The sequence below is a fragment of the Micropterus dolomieu genome, linkage group LG12 (assembly GCF_021292245.1).
Source record: "Micropterus dolomieu isolate WLL.071019.BEF.003 ecotype Adirondacks linkage group LG12, ASM2129224v1, whole genome shotgun sequence".
Lineage (NCBI taxonomy): Eukaryota > Metazoa > Chordata > Actinopteri > Centrarchiformes > Centrarchidae > Micropterus > Micropterus dolomieu.
Window position 1 is genome coordinate 2,139,229 of NC_060161.1, and position 18,357 is coordinate 2,157,585.

The 18,357-nt window shown below is 39.3% G+C and overlaps 1 protein-coding gene across 1 annotated transcript; it reads left to right on the forward strand.

Moving 5' to 3' along the window:
* Nucleotides 1-15,782: 15,782 nt before the first annotated feature.
* On the forward strand, nt 15,783-18,357 carry si:ch1073-126c3.2 (uncharacterized protein LOC555816 homolog). The gene is made up of 6 exons (XM_046065368.1): nt 15,783-15,908; nt 16,057-16,148; nt 16,336-16,438; nt 17,483-17,595; nt 17,711-17,825; nt 18,041-18,357. The coding sequence occupies exons 1-6, from the start codon at nt 15,866-15,868 to the stop codon at nt 18,214-18,216; spliced, it is 642 nt and encodes a 213-aa protein (XP_045921324.1). The 5' UTR covers nt 15,783-15,865; the 3' UTR covers nt 18,217-18,357.

Genomic DNA, 18,357 nt, shown 5'->3' on the forward strand with positions numbered 1-18,357 from the left:
AATTCCTTTATTCTGTTCTCAGGTAATAATATAATCAATAGGAAAGACCAAATCCTTTCTACGACAGTGAATATAAAGTTCCAAGAATCTAAACAGAAATAAAGTATTCTAATCATTGCTGTATTGTTTTTGTTGTTGTTCTTTCACTTGCGGTTAAGGCAAAAGGTAAACAGGTAACAGCTGTCATCTGGGGAGTCAGGGCCCTAAGAGATAAGATGGAGCCCTACAACTGTACTCCTACAATTGTAAACAGTTTTCATGGATCTGATAATGCATGACATTTTATACCACTTTCTTCCAGACTTTAAAGTGAGACATAAGACAGAGAAACATAACACATCCGTCCTCTTACAAATGAAAAGTTTATTCAAGTACTTCAGGGGTTTTGCAGTTACAGCCTTATTTAGCTTAGCTTATGGTGGCTACTGTCAGCTAGATATTGTGGTGTAAATGACATTACTGAGTCACTTTGCTTACTTGAGTTCTCTTTAACTACGCTACAGTTACGCTATCCTTAGCACTTAGCATGTCCTGTAATTGTCACATGTGTGCAATCTGTCCAACCAAAGTTAGTCTTCTCATGACGACGTCTTTGCTGCCATCAACTCACAAATATCAGGATCTTAGTGGCTGTAATCCCTGATAAGGCTGCCTTCATAGATATGCCCAAAAAGACATTTTTCACTAACCCAAAATTCCTATTTTTATGAACAAATACTTTTTATTAGCCTCTAAGAAAATCTGGATTAAATTAATGTATCTGATCACCACAGATTCCACTTTTTACTCAAACGTTTGAAATGACACAGTCCATTGATATTGAGCTATAAATCAGTTATCTAAATATGTGATAAGCCTGAGTCTGCCAGAGTCATGGAGCTCTGCTGCTACAGAAGCAGAGGTCAGTGAGCAGAACTGCTCAGAACTAAATGATTCATAAAACAAGGTGCTCTGAAGATAAATGTACCTTTTAAAAACAGAGAAGCGGCTATTTACCAGCACCCATCACAACTTGCTGCATCACTTAACTGCAGTAACCTTAAAGTTGCTAACAATTCAATCTTAATAGTGAACATTTTGAAAAGACACATTATTTATGTCAAGCTGTTATTAGAGCGAACATAATTGAGGACCAACTTAGAAGTACCTAGAAGTTATGGCAAATCCAAAGTGATACAAATGCTTTTTAAAGCACCCAGATGTAATGTTTTATATCCTTTTGCCCTGACAATTAAAGCTGATGTAGGCATTTTATTTCAGAAGTACTTATCTGTTGAAATTCTCTTTACATCCGAACAGCAATCAATAAACACTAACAGCCAGCTAGCTAGCAAGCTACTTACAACGTAGTTAACGTTAGTAGAGTAGCTAACGTTATGTAGCTAACACTATGTAGCTAACGTTAGCATATTGTGTTCTACGTTATTAACGGGATGTAACGTTAGCTAACAAGATGTAGCAAACGTTAACGACATAACACTTACCTAACTTATGTAAATTACGCAACTTACTACAATAAAATCTAAAATAAATATTGTGTTTTTATTTCATTTTTGTTTCACACAGGAACCGGACTTACTTCTCTTGGGTCAGGGACCAGCTAACTATCCATCCCATGTAACTGCTTTCTTCACTGGCTCAAAAAGTATTCTTGATACCAACATCTGCACACTGGCTGACTTGTTCTAGGTCCTGAGACAACAGTAGGTTGTGCTCTGGTGTTAATCCAGAGAGTTGTTTTGGAACTATGTTAAAAATACTGATGGGAAAAAATACACATTCTAGTGAGCTGCTGGTTCAGAAAGCTGCACACTAAGGGTCTGAAATAAGCACCCGCCACATGTGGGTAAATTGTTGGCAGTGGCAGGTAAAATCGCCGAGCCATGGCACAAGGAAGGTAGGTAGGTAGGTAACTCCGCTGTTGTTGCTGCTTGCTGGGATCCAGAAGAGGAGGGTTTTTGTTGAGCAATGACTGTAGCCCGTAACACACTGTGGTCAAGTGTTTGTGGGATTTGTTTCTTCTCATCTGTGTCAGTACATTTGAAATACCTGGTTGTTAGTAATTGTTAAGGTGGAGTGATTGTCGTGTACTGAATGTCATGGTTTTTTGTGCGTGCAAACATGCATTTAAGGTTTTTGTGTACTGAATGACAACATTACTTACATTAAATGATGCCTAAATGACCTGAATGTTATTCATTCATTTAGCGCACACATTTCGAAAGTGGCAGATAACATTCTGAGTGGCAGACAAAAGAAATTGCTTGCCAGAGTGGCAGGCAGTGATAAAAGTTAATTTCAGACCCTGTGCACACTCATAACTCCTTTGCATTTATTTCAAATTCAACATTGACGTTTTGGCAAACGGACTTCAGGGACCACGTTTGTAACCATGTTTTGCCTGACATCAAATTAAGTCCTTTGTCCAGTCCCTCGTGTCCCTCAGGCTACAGAACTGCTAAAATTAAGTATTATTGTAGCAATTTTACACCATTTGTTAAAATTAAATAAAATATCCCTAACGTATTAAAATCAAAATTGCTCCCAGCACTTTAGTCTGACAAAGAAAAATAATAATTTTGAATTCACATTCATGCTAAATAAATGCACAGGGAACAATCCCTTCACAAACCTATCCCATGAGATAATAAAACTGTCCCACATGGTATAGCAGTCTAAGAAGCATGTAGTGCCATAAACTGTTAAGTGATTCTAACAACAGCTCATGATTTATGATTTATGTCATTGGGTCTCTTATGTTCATCTCAACCGTTTCTCTTTAAAGTCCAATAAAGAAGTGAAGCCATATAAATAATCCTAAACTGTCCCAGAAGCTTCTGTTTTGCCTGAACCATTCAACTTTATATTCCAGGTCCCTTTTCTCCCAACAGGAGCACGTTTGACATGTACAGTAATCCAAATGACTTATTGAAACAGTCACTTAGATGTTGAAATGTCTGTATGAATCAGCAAGATCTCACTCTCAATTCAATTTAAATAAATTATCCTATTTCCCTGCAGTTGTCACCATAGTTTATTCTAAAAGTATAGTTTAATGGACAGAACTGGAGCTATGTTACCATTTTTTTGGAAATCCACCACCACTCAGCACATTATAATTTTGGTCATATTTATTCGGTTATTAAAGAAAAGGTTGTTTCAGTAATAATTGCTACAACATACCAAAGCGTAAACATCTTGTTAAACCACCAGAGTGAGGGTCACATATATTTCCATGACAGTATTTAGTGGTGTGCACCTTGAACTCGATACCAGCTGCTGCTGCTTGCAGACAAGTAATCAGTCAATTAGTCACAAAGCGTCAGGTGGTGCAATCATCACGATGTTGGTGATGGTGGGGCTCGAGCTTATGTGCTGTTGATTCACTCCTTCCACACATTTACCCTGCAGAGGTTGTAATAACAGATACACAACATACATTTTAACAGAATCTGCTCATCTGGGACGAAGGTTCTTATTTTAATTACCCTGTCTGAATTTTGTAAGTATTGATTTGTTAGTTGGACTCAAAGAGAGGAATAACAAAAGACTGGGCCGAGACTGTGGAATTTGCAGTGGACAGGGTGGAGTATAGAGAAATACAACGATAACAATGACATTTAAAAAATAATAAAGACAGAAGCTTTCTGATGTGTTTAGTGAAGCATCTGCTTAGGTCATGTGGCATTAAACGCAGACACTCACATATCCCCCCGCACACTCACACAGAGCAGGTTTTGAGGTAAATAACACCTGACGTTTAAGTCAGCCGTCTTTCGCTGCCCTGCACATTTTGCTTGGACTGAGCATGTGTCGCCCTTTGGTGCTCTGACTCATATGCTAATGCTGCTGCACGCCGCTATGGTAGAGGAATGTTAGAGGGCAGGAAGGTAAAAATAGCTGTTGACCCAAGTGACACTTCATGAAATCATTGAGGTGGGGAAATAGGAAAGAATATGTGCTTGTAAAGTAATGATCCTTTTAATCACATGTTGATATTAAAAAGGTCAGAACAACAAGAAATCTTACATTTGAATGGTCAGTTTAGCACAGAGGCACAATACTACAGTGCTTCTTAAGAGTTAACATTTCAGCAGGTGGTATTTTAAAAATTCAGTTGGTGTTTTTCTTTGAAGCTTTAATGGTAGATATTTATGGCCAGTAGAGGGCAGAGGAAATTCACAGCAAGTTTATTAACACAACTTTTTGTCAGGGTTAACTTATTGTTCAGTTATTCTTCCTAACAAATTATCCATTTACATTTCCAGAAGACACAGAACAACATTCACAATATTCACACTCCTCTTCAGCTCTGGTTTGGTCTCCATCGATTTCGGTGAAGAAGTGAAAAAAAGATGTTCCGCTTTTTTCAACATAGTTGCTAACATTCGTGAAGAAAAAAGGCTCTCTGAAGTAGCTAGCTTGCAAACTGTCACTGTCACTTAGCTTTTTAGTAAGGGTAAGGGGTTAGGGGTCACACAGATTATTGCAAAGATGTATTTGTACCATCGACTCCAATTGGATGTTAATATGGTACGATAGCTTTCTCCATTTTAGGCCTTTCTGGTACCATTTACCAGGCCCCCTTTTGCTCAGTGATTGCAAGGAAAATTGTTATTTTAAATGCTCATAACTGGGCATTTAGAGACATCTTAGAGATTTTGGGGAATATTTATAAAGTTAATGTTAATAATGTATAATTTTACCACATTTCTGGATAAACCAATCGCTAACCATTATCATAACCCAGAGGAAAAATCTTTTTCTCTGAATAGAAAACACTAAGATCTCAATAGTATATCTTTTTGAGATCACTCCAATCTGAATTGTTGTTCCTAAAACCCCTTAGGAGAAAAGGATGACATGAAGTGAGATTGAGGTTTTGAGACTTGGGTAAGACAATTGGATACTGAATTGAGATTACAACAGGATAAATGAAGGTAACAGATGAGATCTCATCATTGTATCTTTTTGAGTTCATTAATGTCTTGCTTATTGCTCCTAAAAAGCAGTTGAGGGCACTGGGGAGATGTTCATGAGCTTGATTGTATTACATTACTGTCTGTGCTTGGAGAACCGTGCTGGATGCCCTGAGCTGGATTTGAACCCCGCTTCTGCTGTTTTCCCATCCCACATCACTGTTTCTTTTCCATAACTGTGAACAAAACGGAAATGTTGACTCAGTTAACAGACAGAATGAGGATTTAGTGATGTAGTAGCATGCTGATTGTACTACTTTTACTGGTGAGTGGAAAAAGGAGGATGTGTGTTTTTATTTTAAAGAAAGAAGGATTGGAACAGCAGATATATTTTGTTTATATTTGGTACAGTGAATGTTTGTGTTGATAACCATTTTGATACAGAAAAAGAAATACTGAAAATAAGAGATATTTTGTATATCAGTGAATAAAGTCTTCTGAGCGGAGCAGCAACGGGAAACCAGCAACTGTAGCCTGTCTCACTCTTTCTCCTGTTTTACAGGAAAATCTTATCTGTTTATGGGTTCGCCATCTGAGACCTGTAATAAAGGCACTAAAAAATGACTCGTCTCATTCTGAAATATTCTAACCGACCCCGCTGTTGTGCCTCCTTGTCACAGATTCTAACAGCGACAGTTCATCAAACTCATTAATCAGCTCCAACTGGTTCAGACCTTTGCAGCAAGAATCCTCAGCGACACCGGTTCATCTGAACAAATCACACCCACTCTTCTCAAACTTCACTGGCTCCCTGTGCAATACCAGCTTACATTCAAGACTCTAGTCCTCCTTTAAAGCCTTCCACAACCTGGCCCCTACGTAACCCTCTGACCTCCTCCCAGTACATGCTCCCCCCAGCTCCTCCTCTGCTGGTACAGACACAGCTAACACATTCACAAAACTCCTCAAAACACCTTTTCGTTAGACTCTTTAGACTTTTTATCTATGCCCTGTGTATCTGTGTACTTATTTTAGACTTGCACTGTTTGTATTACGTGTTTCATTTAAACCATTGTAAGATGTCCTTGAGTGTTTTGAAAGGTATCCTAGAAATAAAATGTATTGTTATTATTATTACTATTATTAATATTAATATTATCTTGACAGTATAACAGAAAGCACCACCAAATCCTCACAGACTGGTTTCAATTCCCACAAATCATCATTATAGCTATAGCTATAGTTTAAAACAAGTGTATTTCATCAGGGATAAATTGTTCTGTCAAATTATCAAACAGTTATTACACATAACAGTGAGAAAAAGTGGATTTATCAATATATCTCAAATGGCAAAATGCATGATTCTTATTTTGCATTAAAACATTTTGGCAAAGGTTTACAGCTTAGACTTTATCATGACAGGAGTACAATGTTATAGTGAGTGGTGGATAAAAACTGTGTCATACTGGTGAAGTGAAGTGCACAACTGTTATGTTAATTAATTCATGCTCTGTGATAACACATTCAAATTTACTGTTAATGCTGATTTCGATGTAAGTATACTTGTGTCTTCATTTCCACATGGGAAGTCTTGGGACCTCATTATCATTTCTCTCATGCATTTGAAATTTTATGATGGTTCTAGGCATGAATGTTGCTGATGCCTAACAAGACAACATATTTATATGTGCTGTGAAGCCTTTTTTGCTGACTGCAATGAACACACATTTACAATCCAAAGTGAGGCTACGTATATGAATAAATCAACACTCAATGCCCACAAATGCCCTCAAAATACTTAACATTGAGTCATTTTAAGACATTTCCTCACAAATTGGTTCAATTTATGGCTTTATAATCACCTGTGTCTGAGGAAAACTGGCTTATGAATGTCAGGAAGCAAAGTCTTTTCAAAATTGATGTATCATTTTGGAATGAGTCCCTTTTATCTCTGAAAAAGAAATCAAATGAGTAATGAGAATAAATTTGCTGCAGGGCTAGCTGCATTGGAAATGTGCATAAGTGTGGTTGACTGGGCCTCCATCCACATTATTCTTTGACTTTATGTAGTTTTGCTCTTTCTGATCTTTCAGGTCTGTTTTAAGACTTATATCACAACTGATGAAGAGGAGTGGAAGAATCTTTCCTTTCAGCTTGTGTCTCCATCGCTGCCCGTCAGCAAAGCTCCCTTTTTGAATGTGAAACGGAACTTAACTAGTTCCACTATCTCAACACAGGCACTTTTATGAGCCTCAGTAGCTTATTCAAATAGCATTCATTTACAGTCACATAAAGGGGGAAATTAAACCAATAACTCACACAGAGACAGACATGCACACTGTCTCATATGGAAATCAACACACATAAATGCATACACCGCATTAACCAAACACGTTTTACACTAGCACACCCATCACACGGCAAACATAGCATGAATTATGAACACATTAACAATTCAGCCTTCAAAGTTGTCTTCACACAAACTTATGTTTTCTTCCTTGAATAACTAAATGGGTTTTGGAGACAAATTCTCCAACAAGGGAGGGTCCCACAGCCTCTTACCGTCCTAGGGCTCATTAGCAGCGTCAATGTCTCAGGGGAAAAGCGAATGATTGAGTGAGAGAGCAAAAAACACAGCTGAAGCAAAATGTTGCCAGTTTACTTTTTTATGCATCTTTTAAGTGTTTCTACACATTCTTAATATTCGGGGGCCCTGTATGCTCCTAGGCCGATTGGAAAATCAATTTGCCATCTCTGGCTTTTGTGTGGGTAAAGTCTTACAAAAAATATGTGAGTGTAAAGTATGTGAGTGTAAGTAAGTAAGCGTTTCATATCATAATACAACATTCTGATTTGAAATATGGCGTACCTCAGGATTCTGTTCTGGCCATGTGTTTTTCTCTCTTTAGATTTCACATATTGGCCAATTTATACACAATTTCCAACGCTTTGCTGAAAGTATCATTCCTGAATTATTAAATTAGACGCCTGCGTGTCTGCTGTGAAAAACTTGATGTCACTTATTCTCCTGCTCCTAAATTATGATAAAACTGAGATTCTAGCCATTGGCCCTGCTCGACATCTAAACACTAGTTTAGTGATCAAGTTATCTGATCACGTAACTAAGTCTAAACAACTGTGTGATTTCTTAAAGTTTGTCAGATAAGAATCTTGGCGTTATGTTTGATCCTACCCTGTCATTTGATCAGCACATTCAATAAATCACCAAGAAAGTCTTTTAATGGTAAAGAATGCTGCAACTTGAATTCTTAAATGAAACTACAAACCATATTTTTAGCTTCCCATCATTGGCTCCCTATCCGTGTCAGATCACACTTTAAGGCACTTCTGACGTCTTACAAAATTGTGAAAGGGCACACCCCTTCATATCTTTCTGATCTCCTTAAACCTTTTATTCCATCCAGGCTCCTGTCTGTCCCCAAAGTTCAAAAGAAGTCAGCAGGCTGCAGGACCTTTTCCTGTCTCACCCCGTCATCTGGGATAACCTTCCTGCTGAGATGAGACAGTCTGACTCTGTTCTCTCTTTAATTCAAATTTTTAAAGTCAACTTTTCACCAAAACTTTCATCTAGTCGCCTATTCCTGGAACTTTAGCCCTCCACCTGTAACCATCATCCTTCGGTCTCAGTCTCAACAAATCTGTTAAGCTATTACAGTTTTGTCCTGCTTTTACAAACTTTCTGCACATCGCTGCATCTCTCTCACCCTCTGTTTGTTTGCTGTCCCACAAGCACATTAGCGTCCAAGCGTCTCTCCCTCTTTCCTCCTCCTCCTCCTCCTCTCTTTTCACTCAGGCTTCTCTGTGCTAGACCATCTGCCACCATGGGACCTCTCTCTCTCCTAGCTATCAGTGCCTCATTCCAGATATTTGGATCTGAATCAGTTGTCCTGTAGGAGATTCAGCCTCTCTCTCTCTTTCTCTCTCTCTCCCTTGTGTGCATGAACATGCTTGTATGGAACAACATACAAGCATCAACAGAGCATCAAATACAGATCTACAACTGACAATACGTACTGGTAAGAGCAGCAATAAATACTAGTATGAGCGCATGGTACACGTAGCTCGTTCCACCATCGTGGTGTCACAGATGAGAACAGCAGGGACTGGGATTGCTTTGTGTGAAGGGATGGCAGAGCCAGGCGGCGTTTGTTGGAGGAGCATAGAGGCCCAGAAGGAACGTAAGTTTGTATTATGGAGTTTAGATAGATGGGTGCAGACCCAGTAGTCACTCTGTATGCAAGTATTAGTGACTTGAATTTGATTCTGGAGGCCACGGGGAGCCCGCGGAGGTCACTGAGTAATGGAGTGACATGAGTCCTTTTGGGCTGATCAAATATATTTTTAAAATCTATCAACAAATTTGCCATCTTGATTGGCCATACTATAATTTTAATATGTTGGTCACACATTTATTGTACTATTTTGTACACACAACATATTGTGTGCTGGGGTAATGTTACTTTTAAAAGTAACTTGTTACATTACAAGATTACTTTTCTGTGACTTGTGCATGTTGGTTATAGTGTCCAGAGGGCGCACAGCCTACTGTACATATTTGAACATGTGAATGTCATTCCATAGCCTAGTCTACGGCCCAATAATCTGTAACTCTGCAGACTAATAACATGAACGACAGGCACAATATCCCATTCACAGCTGAAATACGTTTGATTACAGTAAACATATATAAAAAGGGGCTCAATGCATATAACCAACAAATTTCATACATGAATCCAACATGTTATTATTTGTTTTGCAATTCAACTGCAATGAAAATAGTTGGATTATTTAAAGTACATGGAAGTAAATAGAACCCCAGAGTACCTGACAGGTGGCACCGGTGCAGCCTTTTGGCTGAAAAAAGAAAATTGAATAATGCACTTTTAATTTAAATGTAATGCTATTTACACCACATTAATGTAATCAAATCAAATATAAAACCAAAGCTATTTGCCACCTCCAGGGCATTACCTTTAATCTAGCTTGTTAAAAGAAGAGTCACACTCATAACATCATAACAGGCACCTTCTGAGCAACAGGTTAACATTTATAAATCTGTTTTCTTGTTTTTTTTCTGAACAGGTATCAGCAGAAACATTTTTCTTTTATCAGGGAGCAGCATAACCATGTCTATGTCCAGCAGCAAGTGTCCCTTTTTAGAGTGAGGTGAAGTGGTCGCCTCACGCACACGCCCGCCTGCTGCCAAAGTTGAATTGTCTCGAACTTTTTGTTTCCCTTTCTGATCACCGGAGCAAAGAGCAACCCCGCGGGGCCCAGCGACTACGTTGTAATTTTAAGAACGTTCCTAAGACCGACATTTTCCCCAACACTAACCAGCATGCAGTGTGTAGCTATCCACCACTGCATCCACTTCTATGGCATTCACTTCTACCACACGCCGCATCCAAAATAATCTGCCGAGGCCTTCCTCCACTGCTTGTGTGGGTGGGTGATTTTCAGGCTGATAGACATCCCAACTCTCCTGTGACCCATGATTTGACTGTATGTCTATTCAGAGCAAAATAATAATAATAATAATAATAATAAAAACGCGTTAACAGCCCTAGTTATTTTGAAGCACATTAACCCCAACACTGATTGCATGTCTATCCATCCTGAAAGATGGATCCGGATCCCTCTTCTGTTGTCTTTTTACCACATGTTAAAGTTTTGGGGGAGTTTTTTCCTAAACCAAACGGAGGGCAGACTGTAAAAGCCCCCTTGAGTCAAATTTGTGATTTGTAATATTGGGCAATAATTAAATAAAATTGACTTATGGGTCATTTCCCTGTTGCTTGATGTAGAAGACAAACTTCCAGCTGAGATCCTTGAGGTCGGAAAGACTCCAGCAGGCAGTGCCAAACAACCCTAGCGGGAGGCAGTTTGTCCTTCTGCATTTATCATCATTCTCCACAAGAAACCAAATGAAATCCAGTCCCCTCCTAAAGATTCTTGTATCCTTTGTTGATGTTTATAGGAATGTTAACGTATCAAGGCTACCACTCCGTCACAGGTTCTTAATCTTAAGTTAGCCTGTGTTTCATACATCAGCACCATGCACACGCTTAAGTCAAGAAAAGTCAACGCGGATTCTTCCTTTCAAAACAAACACGTAATTAAAAGGAAAAGTTCTGGGATCCTAAGTAAACACTGTACCGATTGCTAACAAAGCATGCTCTCGCACCATTTTCTTGAGAGAAAGAAACTGGCACCAGGTTTTTGGCCTCCTGTCAGCTTTTGGCAGCAGTGCTAACCCTTTAAAGACATGAACAATGAACTCTTGCTCTTTCTGTGTGCCCTTCTGTCGTGATGCTACAGAGCGTATCCCCACCACACGGATCCCCTCTGGATGATACATCAGGCTTTCTTTTATGTTGTTGGAGTTCCTGCTTCAAATCTTCACCACAGTGCCAATATGAAACTGTCAGTCGGGAAGCCAAACAGTAAGAATGGAAAACCATTTATAGATGGACAGATAGCTATTACCTGCACCGGGACCTAAGTACCTCATTTTATTCCCTTTCATGTTCTAGACTGACAATAAAAGATCCTTATCCTGTTAATGTGCACCAATTTTGCATTAGAAAACTACTTTTTGTTTGTTTTTACACGTTGGCATCGTACTGAGTTCTTATTATGTTTCTGAATTGTTTTTCAATTTGTTAATCCTACATTATTTGCACATTAAATAGGATTAATGTATGTCTATAAAGATTCTCAGTAAGTGGGAGGACAGCAGGAAATATAGAGTTACTAGGTCACATGCAACTGGATTTGCTTTTTGATTCTTAAAATACTAAAAATAAGGATGAACGTTAATAATAATTTGGATAAATATAGAAAAATTGTGATCGGATTAAATACAAAGACAAGAGGTCCTGATACCAAATGCCAAAATAAGTTTATCAGTGCCTCCTAAAAATTAACATACAACAATACAAAACAGCACAATATCATAGTTCAATGTAGCTATAGCTATTGTATAAATGAACATGACACTACTTCCTGCATTCGCCCATAAATCACTGATGCAGAAAAGCTGCATCTGAACACAGTTTGTAGAAAACTAACAGGTAATGGTGAGCTGCTTCTCAAAATGGCATAAAGCTCATGCAATAAGTAAAGAAGTACATGCATAGGCAGTCATTAGCATACTAACAGCCAATTAGGTTGTGACTTTTGATGTTAGTGGGAGCCAGGTAAGAAAACAGGAGATAAGCAAAGAGACCGGAAGCGAGGAGCAAAGAGGCATTTACATTAAGTAGCTGGCAAAAAGGAACACAGACAGAAAGGCAAAGAGTAAACGGGTGTGTTTACTGGAAAAGAAGTATGTAGCATGCATGAAAGCCAGCCAACAAGCTGTACTCATAACTCACAGGCATGCTGGTGTTCAGGAAGGGGGAAAGTGTGTAAGAAGACAGGTGGTAAACAAGATCTCAGTAAGCCAGCAGGGAAACAGGTGTTCGGGGACAGCACCATCATTTTTTATTCACATTTGCATCTTATAAATATTTGATAAATTAATAGTTTCCTCCATCTGTTGTGTGTTCTGGGCTGTTGCTTCAGTGCGTGGATGTTCTCTTCATTCCTGTAGGTGTTGAGCAGTCTGCCTGTTCATTTGACTGACCGGCATACTGGATGACTAAGTGACTGTGTCAACCCGTCACCCCGGCTCACTCAGTGGGATCCATTAAGAAAGCAGTGAGAGTGAAGATGGTCTTTCAATAAAAATGTTCTTTCTTCCTGCAATTTCTCTGTACTGTAAGTGGCGCCTCCCTGACATTCGACTAATTTGTGTACACTAAAGAATAGAGAGTGAAAAAAAGTAGGAGCTGTCAGTCAAATATTATATTCACACTTTTCATTGAATGTTCTCATCTCACCAGCAGACGTTTCTGTCACTATAATAGTTTGTTAATTAGTGTACGAGATTAGCGAGACAGGGAGAAGAAAGCCTCTTTTTGGAGCCTCCTGCTGTGCTTCAAAATGTTTGATAAGGCACAGCTGGAGTTATCAGGCCCACTTTTAGCTGCCCTGTAACCTACTTGTCTCTCCTTCCCCTTTGATTTTTGTTTAGACAGAAAAGCCTTTTTCAACTGACAAGATCAGTCTGGCTGTATCTTTACAAGCTCAGGGTTGAATATCCGTGTTAAACCCTTGCTTCTAAAGGCATTTGCACATTAATCTCACAAAAGCTCTTACAGGGCGGTGTGCTGCACCTTTAAAATGATCTGGAACTGCTGCAGCTTCAGTGTGTTTAGAAAATAAAGCAGCCTTGTGATAAAAGCAAAGGGGTAATTAAAATGAGCTAATAGACGTTATTAGCTATTCATCAGCCGCAATTGTGTTCAAACTTTCCCCCGCAGGCACAGTGATACTCCCAAAAAGGAAAAGTCTTTGAAACAGGTAGCACGGCGTCTTCCTGAATACCAATTAGCTTCCGACTGCTCGGCTCTCTGCAACTCATCCATGTGAATCATTTGACAACAGAGTAGCCATTTTCCACGGCTGGCTAATTCAGCACAATGCCTGTGAGGGAGGTAGACAAGGAGCGCCGCGGGGAGAATGTCACGAGTATTTGGAAAAGGTTAGACAGAGAGGAGAGTGTGTTGCTATCATACACGCCATTCATCATCACTTTTATACAACACAGTCACAAAGGGCTTCTGTAGGTGCGTGTCTGGCTCTGTATTGATGTGCACAGTGTCTAAGTATATGTGCAGGTATCAAGGTAGATTTCCCACTGTTTGAATGTACCTATGTGTGATTAGTGAGTGTGTCCATTTGTATACCAATCCCAATGTCCCCCCTAAGCCCTAAGCCCTCACGGACTTTACTGATGCCACTTGGAAAGTGATTGAGGGCAAGAGGTTGCGAGGGCTCAAAATGCTGTAGACATGAACGGGACACCACTTTGCCACATTATCACGTTACCTTGATGACGCTTAAACACGTTGCATACTTTTTATTTGATGTTTTTGCCTGATTTTTAGGTATTGCAGGCTCTTGTAAATGTAAATCTACATTTTTCGATAATCAGTGTGCTATTGGTGAAAACAGCATCATTAAGCAAAAACTAAAATAAATAGTTGAATAAACTAAGTGTGTAATAAGGTGATTGCATTCCTCTGACTTCATGTGCTCTATTTACCATCTTAAATCTTTCAATTTCACATCAGCGTTGGTTTTCATGCTTGTTTGTTTACTGTTCTTCTTCATGCAGATTTGCAGTGATATTTCTCTCGCTTCCGGGAGTCCCCTGGTAACCCCAGTGTTTCACGTCACAACGCAATTAACTTTGGGAAATTCCCTCAGGTAAAGTCTGCAGAAATGTGGACTAGCCCCCGTGCACTTAAAGGTTTGACAGTGGGACAGCCCTAAGACCTCTCGGACTTACCGGGAACGCGCCTCAAAGTCTGTGAGTCTGTGAGTGTGGACATTGGGATTGGGCCAGAGACTGTCGAGTGACCTCACTTGAGGACTTGAGCAGACTTCACACAGCTCCCTCTGGAGCCACAAAAGACTTTACACGTGTTTTCGGTGGAGTTCTCCTTTACCCAGATGCTGTAAGATCAGTAAAGCCGTTTTGAAACAGTGAGAGATCACAGAGGGAGCTAACATGCTAACTGATGAAGAATGTCAAAGAACGGCAGGGAGTCATGCATCCAGTAGGAATACAAAACCACGTGGTGACTGGTAACATTATCAAGCAGCAGTTACAATTACTCACACCGCTATATCTGAGAATCTTCTGCGGCCTTGTATTTTTATGTTTGAAGAGGTTTTCACACCATGGCTTTATGCATCAAAATGATTACATGCATAAACTGGGGCTTTCAAACTTCACTAGCTGCTGCTCTTCCCAAAGTTTACAAAAGCTGATGCAAATGAACAGCAAGTTTCCACGACAACTCAGCCATCTAGTCCTCTGAACCAAAGCCACATGCCGAACGATATGGATTTAAGCTTTGATTAATTTATTATTTCACTGTGTTTTTGAATTCATTCATGGATTTGTGGAGAGCGTATCATCATGACATTAAAGGAATCTTTACTTTCTATTTTGTCTTTGATCACAAGAGAAGAATTCCAGACTTAAAAAACAGTGAAGAATTGAAGCATGTGAGAGTACAAGAAGATAATGACAGCCCTCGAGGAACATTTCGAGGACTAATCTTTGTTCCTCAAATCAAACATAAAAAGGCAATTCTCTATGTTAATGAGCTCAATCACTCTTCCTAAAAGCTTCAATAATTCATTTGCTCCCAGATTGTCAGACATTCATAATGAATAACATCCACAGTGAATTATTTACACAGTCATCCTTCGTGGCACAACTTACTGACTGACACTGAGTCATATAGTGTGTCTGATGGCCTGTTCTGTGTGTGTGTGTGTGTGTGTGTGTGTATATTTCACACCAACATTTGGCAACATAATGGGTGCATAACTAAGAAGTAGTAGTGGCATCCTGCATGAAGACAAACAGTACAATGGCTATTTACGTCAGTTTGTCTGTACTACCAGCTCCCCCATCAGCACAAAGCTGGGACATACAGTACATATCCTTTGTTTAATCAGGTAAAAGTCTCACTGAGATTAAAATCTGTTTTTCAAGAGACCTGGCCACTTATATACCTAGTAGAACAACAACTAATTATTAGAGGAAACCAGAACAACAACTTCTGGAAATATCTGTAAGTCAGTTGCAAAGCAAATCAAATTGAATTGTACACAGAGCCTCGTGATACCTCTGCAGAGTTTGTGAAATGTTGGAAATTCAGGGACTCCGATCTTGGCTGCAGGCCACGGTATTGACCAATTCTGTAAACCTTGCCCCCACAGACTGACTCAATAAATTCACCTGTCACAGTTTTCTGCCTTCAGTTCTGGGTCAAAAAAGAGAGGATTCAGATTCAGCAGCCATGGCATTAAAGGGAACACTTACTTGGCTTTGCTCACTAGCAGGTAATCTCATGGTTTTAATTTTCTCTGTAATGGAGATCATGGAAATAGATGTGAACTATATGGACTATATATGAAAAAAATAGATAAAAAGGATGGATGGTTGAAAGGTTGGATATTATATGCAGTGTGTGTGTATGTTTGCTTGCAGCCTTGTCCTTCACTGCAGCGCAGGATGAAACTTTACTACAGAATTGCAACTTGCAAACTCAGGTCATTGAACGTCTACCAGCTGATCTCAAGGTAAACTGTTAATGTTCGTCCTACCAGAAAAGCTCCTGTAACATGCACATTAATGAAGCTCACGTTGTGTTTATCGAAGAAAACAAACAAAATCATTAACCTAGCGGCAGATATTTTTAATTCTTTTAAAATTTTTCCTTTTCATGCCACTCTCAGAACAACTGTACTGTCTGATATTCACCAACAGGTGGCGGCACAGTGTGTTGAAAATCTGAGTGCACAGCAGACCGCTGCACTACTGTTCTCCACGAGGGATCTGAGTGATGCTCTGCACAAGCACCAGCTGAAAGGTAGGAGGGTGAGCCAGAGACATGTGTGTGTTCCTGTTGTTTCATCTGAGTGACCAGTTACAGTTTTAGACCTTGAGTGTGAAGACATTTTGTCTGGTTCTCACGTCTTCAAAGGGCTGTCTGGGGTGTTGGCTTTAGGATTAATGTTAGAATGAAGCTCAGATTGAGGTGAGGGTTAGGGCTGGGTTAAGGCAGGAGGTTGCAGTGCTTCCTGTTGAAGGGGTACAGAGGAAAATTTGAGGGTGGCGAATACAATACATGTTTCTTCATCTTAACAGAATCTATTGCTCTATTTCTGGTATATATGATATGTTAATTTCTGGTTATGATTTTACATAACACACGCCAATTTCCCCTCCCTCACAAGGATGCATTATGCTAGAAAATCAACATATTGATAACAGTTCGGTTTCAATCACACAAGAGGTACCTGCCGATGTCCCTGATCTGGACATGGAAACAATAAAAATTTAAAATACAAATTTGCCATGGTCAGTCTAGTTCCAATCAATCAGGGATAGGTTTGTTGATGCTCCTCTATCAATAATATTAGACTGTACTGTACTTCAATGTTATAGAAACCTAAAAGTAGTAGTAAATATTTAAGTACATTGCACTGACTACGATGGAAGTCAGAGTGCTCATGAAGAGCAGTAAGGCAAACCGCATTTATCACATTTGTTAAAGCGCACTGAATTAAGTGAACTCTGCCTGGCAAACAGAACGACTGCTGTCTATTGACGTTGCTCTTGTCGTTGATTGAGCTTAAGTGTTGTGGTGTCATTTCTGCTGATGGACTCTTGCAGGTGGTAAATGCTGAAGTGGTTTTTCATATAAGCCTGACATTTAGCCTACTGAATAAAAAACACGCTCCTTTCCGGCAGTTCTAGATTTCATCAAATTGAATGTGGATTTCTCTGGTGTTTAACAGAACAGTCAGTAAAGTGTAGGGCTTAGGCCTAGATGACAACAGAAACAAGAAACGATAAGAAACTGTTTAAATGTTTTATATTCCTCGTTTATAAAATAATCAGTCATTTATAGAATGTCAAGATGCTGAGCCGAAGGAATGCCCTGTAGCCGAAGTTCCAGAAAATGGAGGTTTGGCGTGTCTCACAGTTGCCAACAAGCGCTACTGCAAACCTATGTGCAACCATGTAAGTGGTACATACAATTTAACATATATTAATAAAAACATGTCATAATAAGTACATATTTCTGTGCGACAATGACAAAAAGGATGAGTAGTGTAATGCAAGTCTTCTTTCACAGGGTTACGATTTTGGTTTTATCAGGAGGAGTCGTTTGTATGATGAATGCAGCCAGCAGACAGGACATAAATGGGATACCCAGTACGTGGGAGGAAACAAGCTGGCTGTGTGCAACAGTAAGGCTGTGTTTTTTTAACTAATATGAGTTGCATCTAATAACTTTTTGCTGATAAGTCCAAAGCAGGACCTAAAGTACTTATTCAGTGTGGCTACGTTTTATTACTTTTTAAAGTCTTAAACTGTCTGTACAAGGAAACTGACATTATATATTTATACCATGGCACTTTATGTTAAGTTGTGAAGTTGAACTTTTCCTACTCTCTGTTTCTAGAAGAATCTATTCAAGTTTCAGGAGCACAGACAGCGTATTTTCCTAAAGATCAGGACTGCCTGACGACCAAGAGCAACAGCCAACTGCAGAACAGCACCATGGATGTTTTTACCAATGAGCTGAAGAATCAAGGCATACAAGGAGAGCCAGAGTATGCCTGTCTTGTATGTGGATGACCAAGAGGTAGAAACAAGTGTGGAAAAATGCATCGACAGAGGTGTTGCAGCAAGAAATGAAGTATTTGCAAGTGGAAACAGTTCAAATCTGTATGAAAGTTAAACTAACTTCACAAAAATAAAAGTGTTCCTGTACTTGAA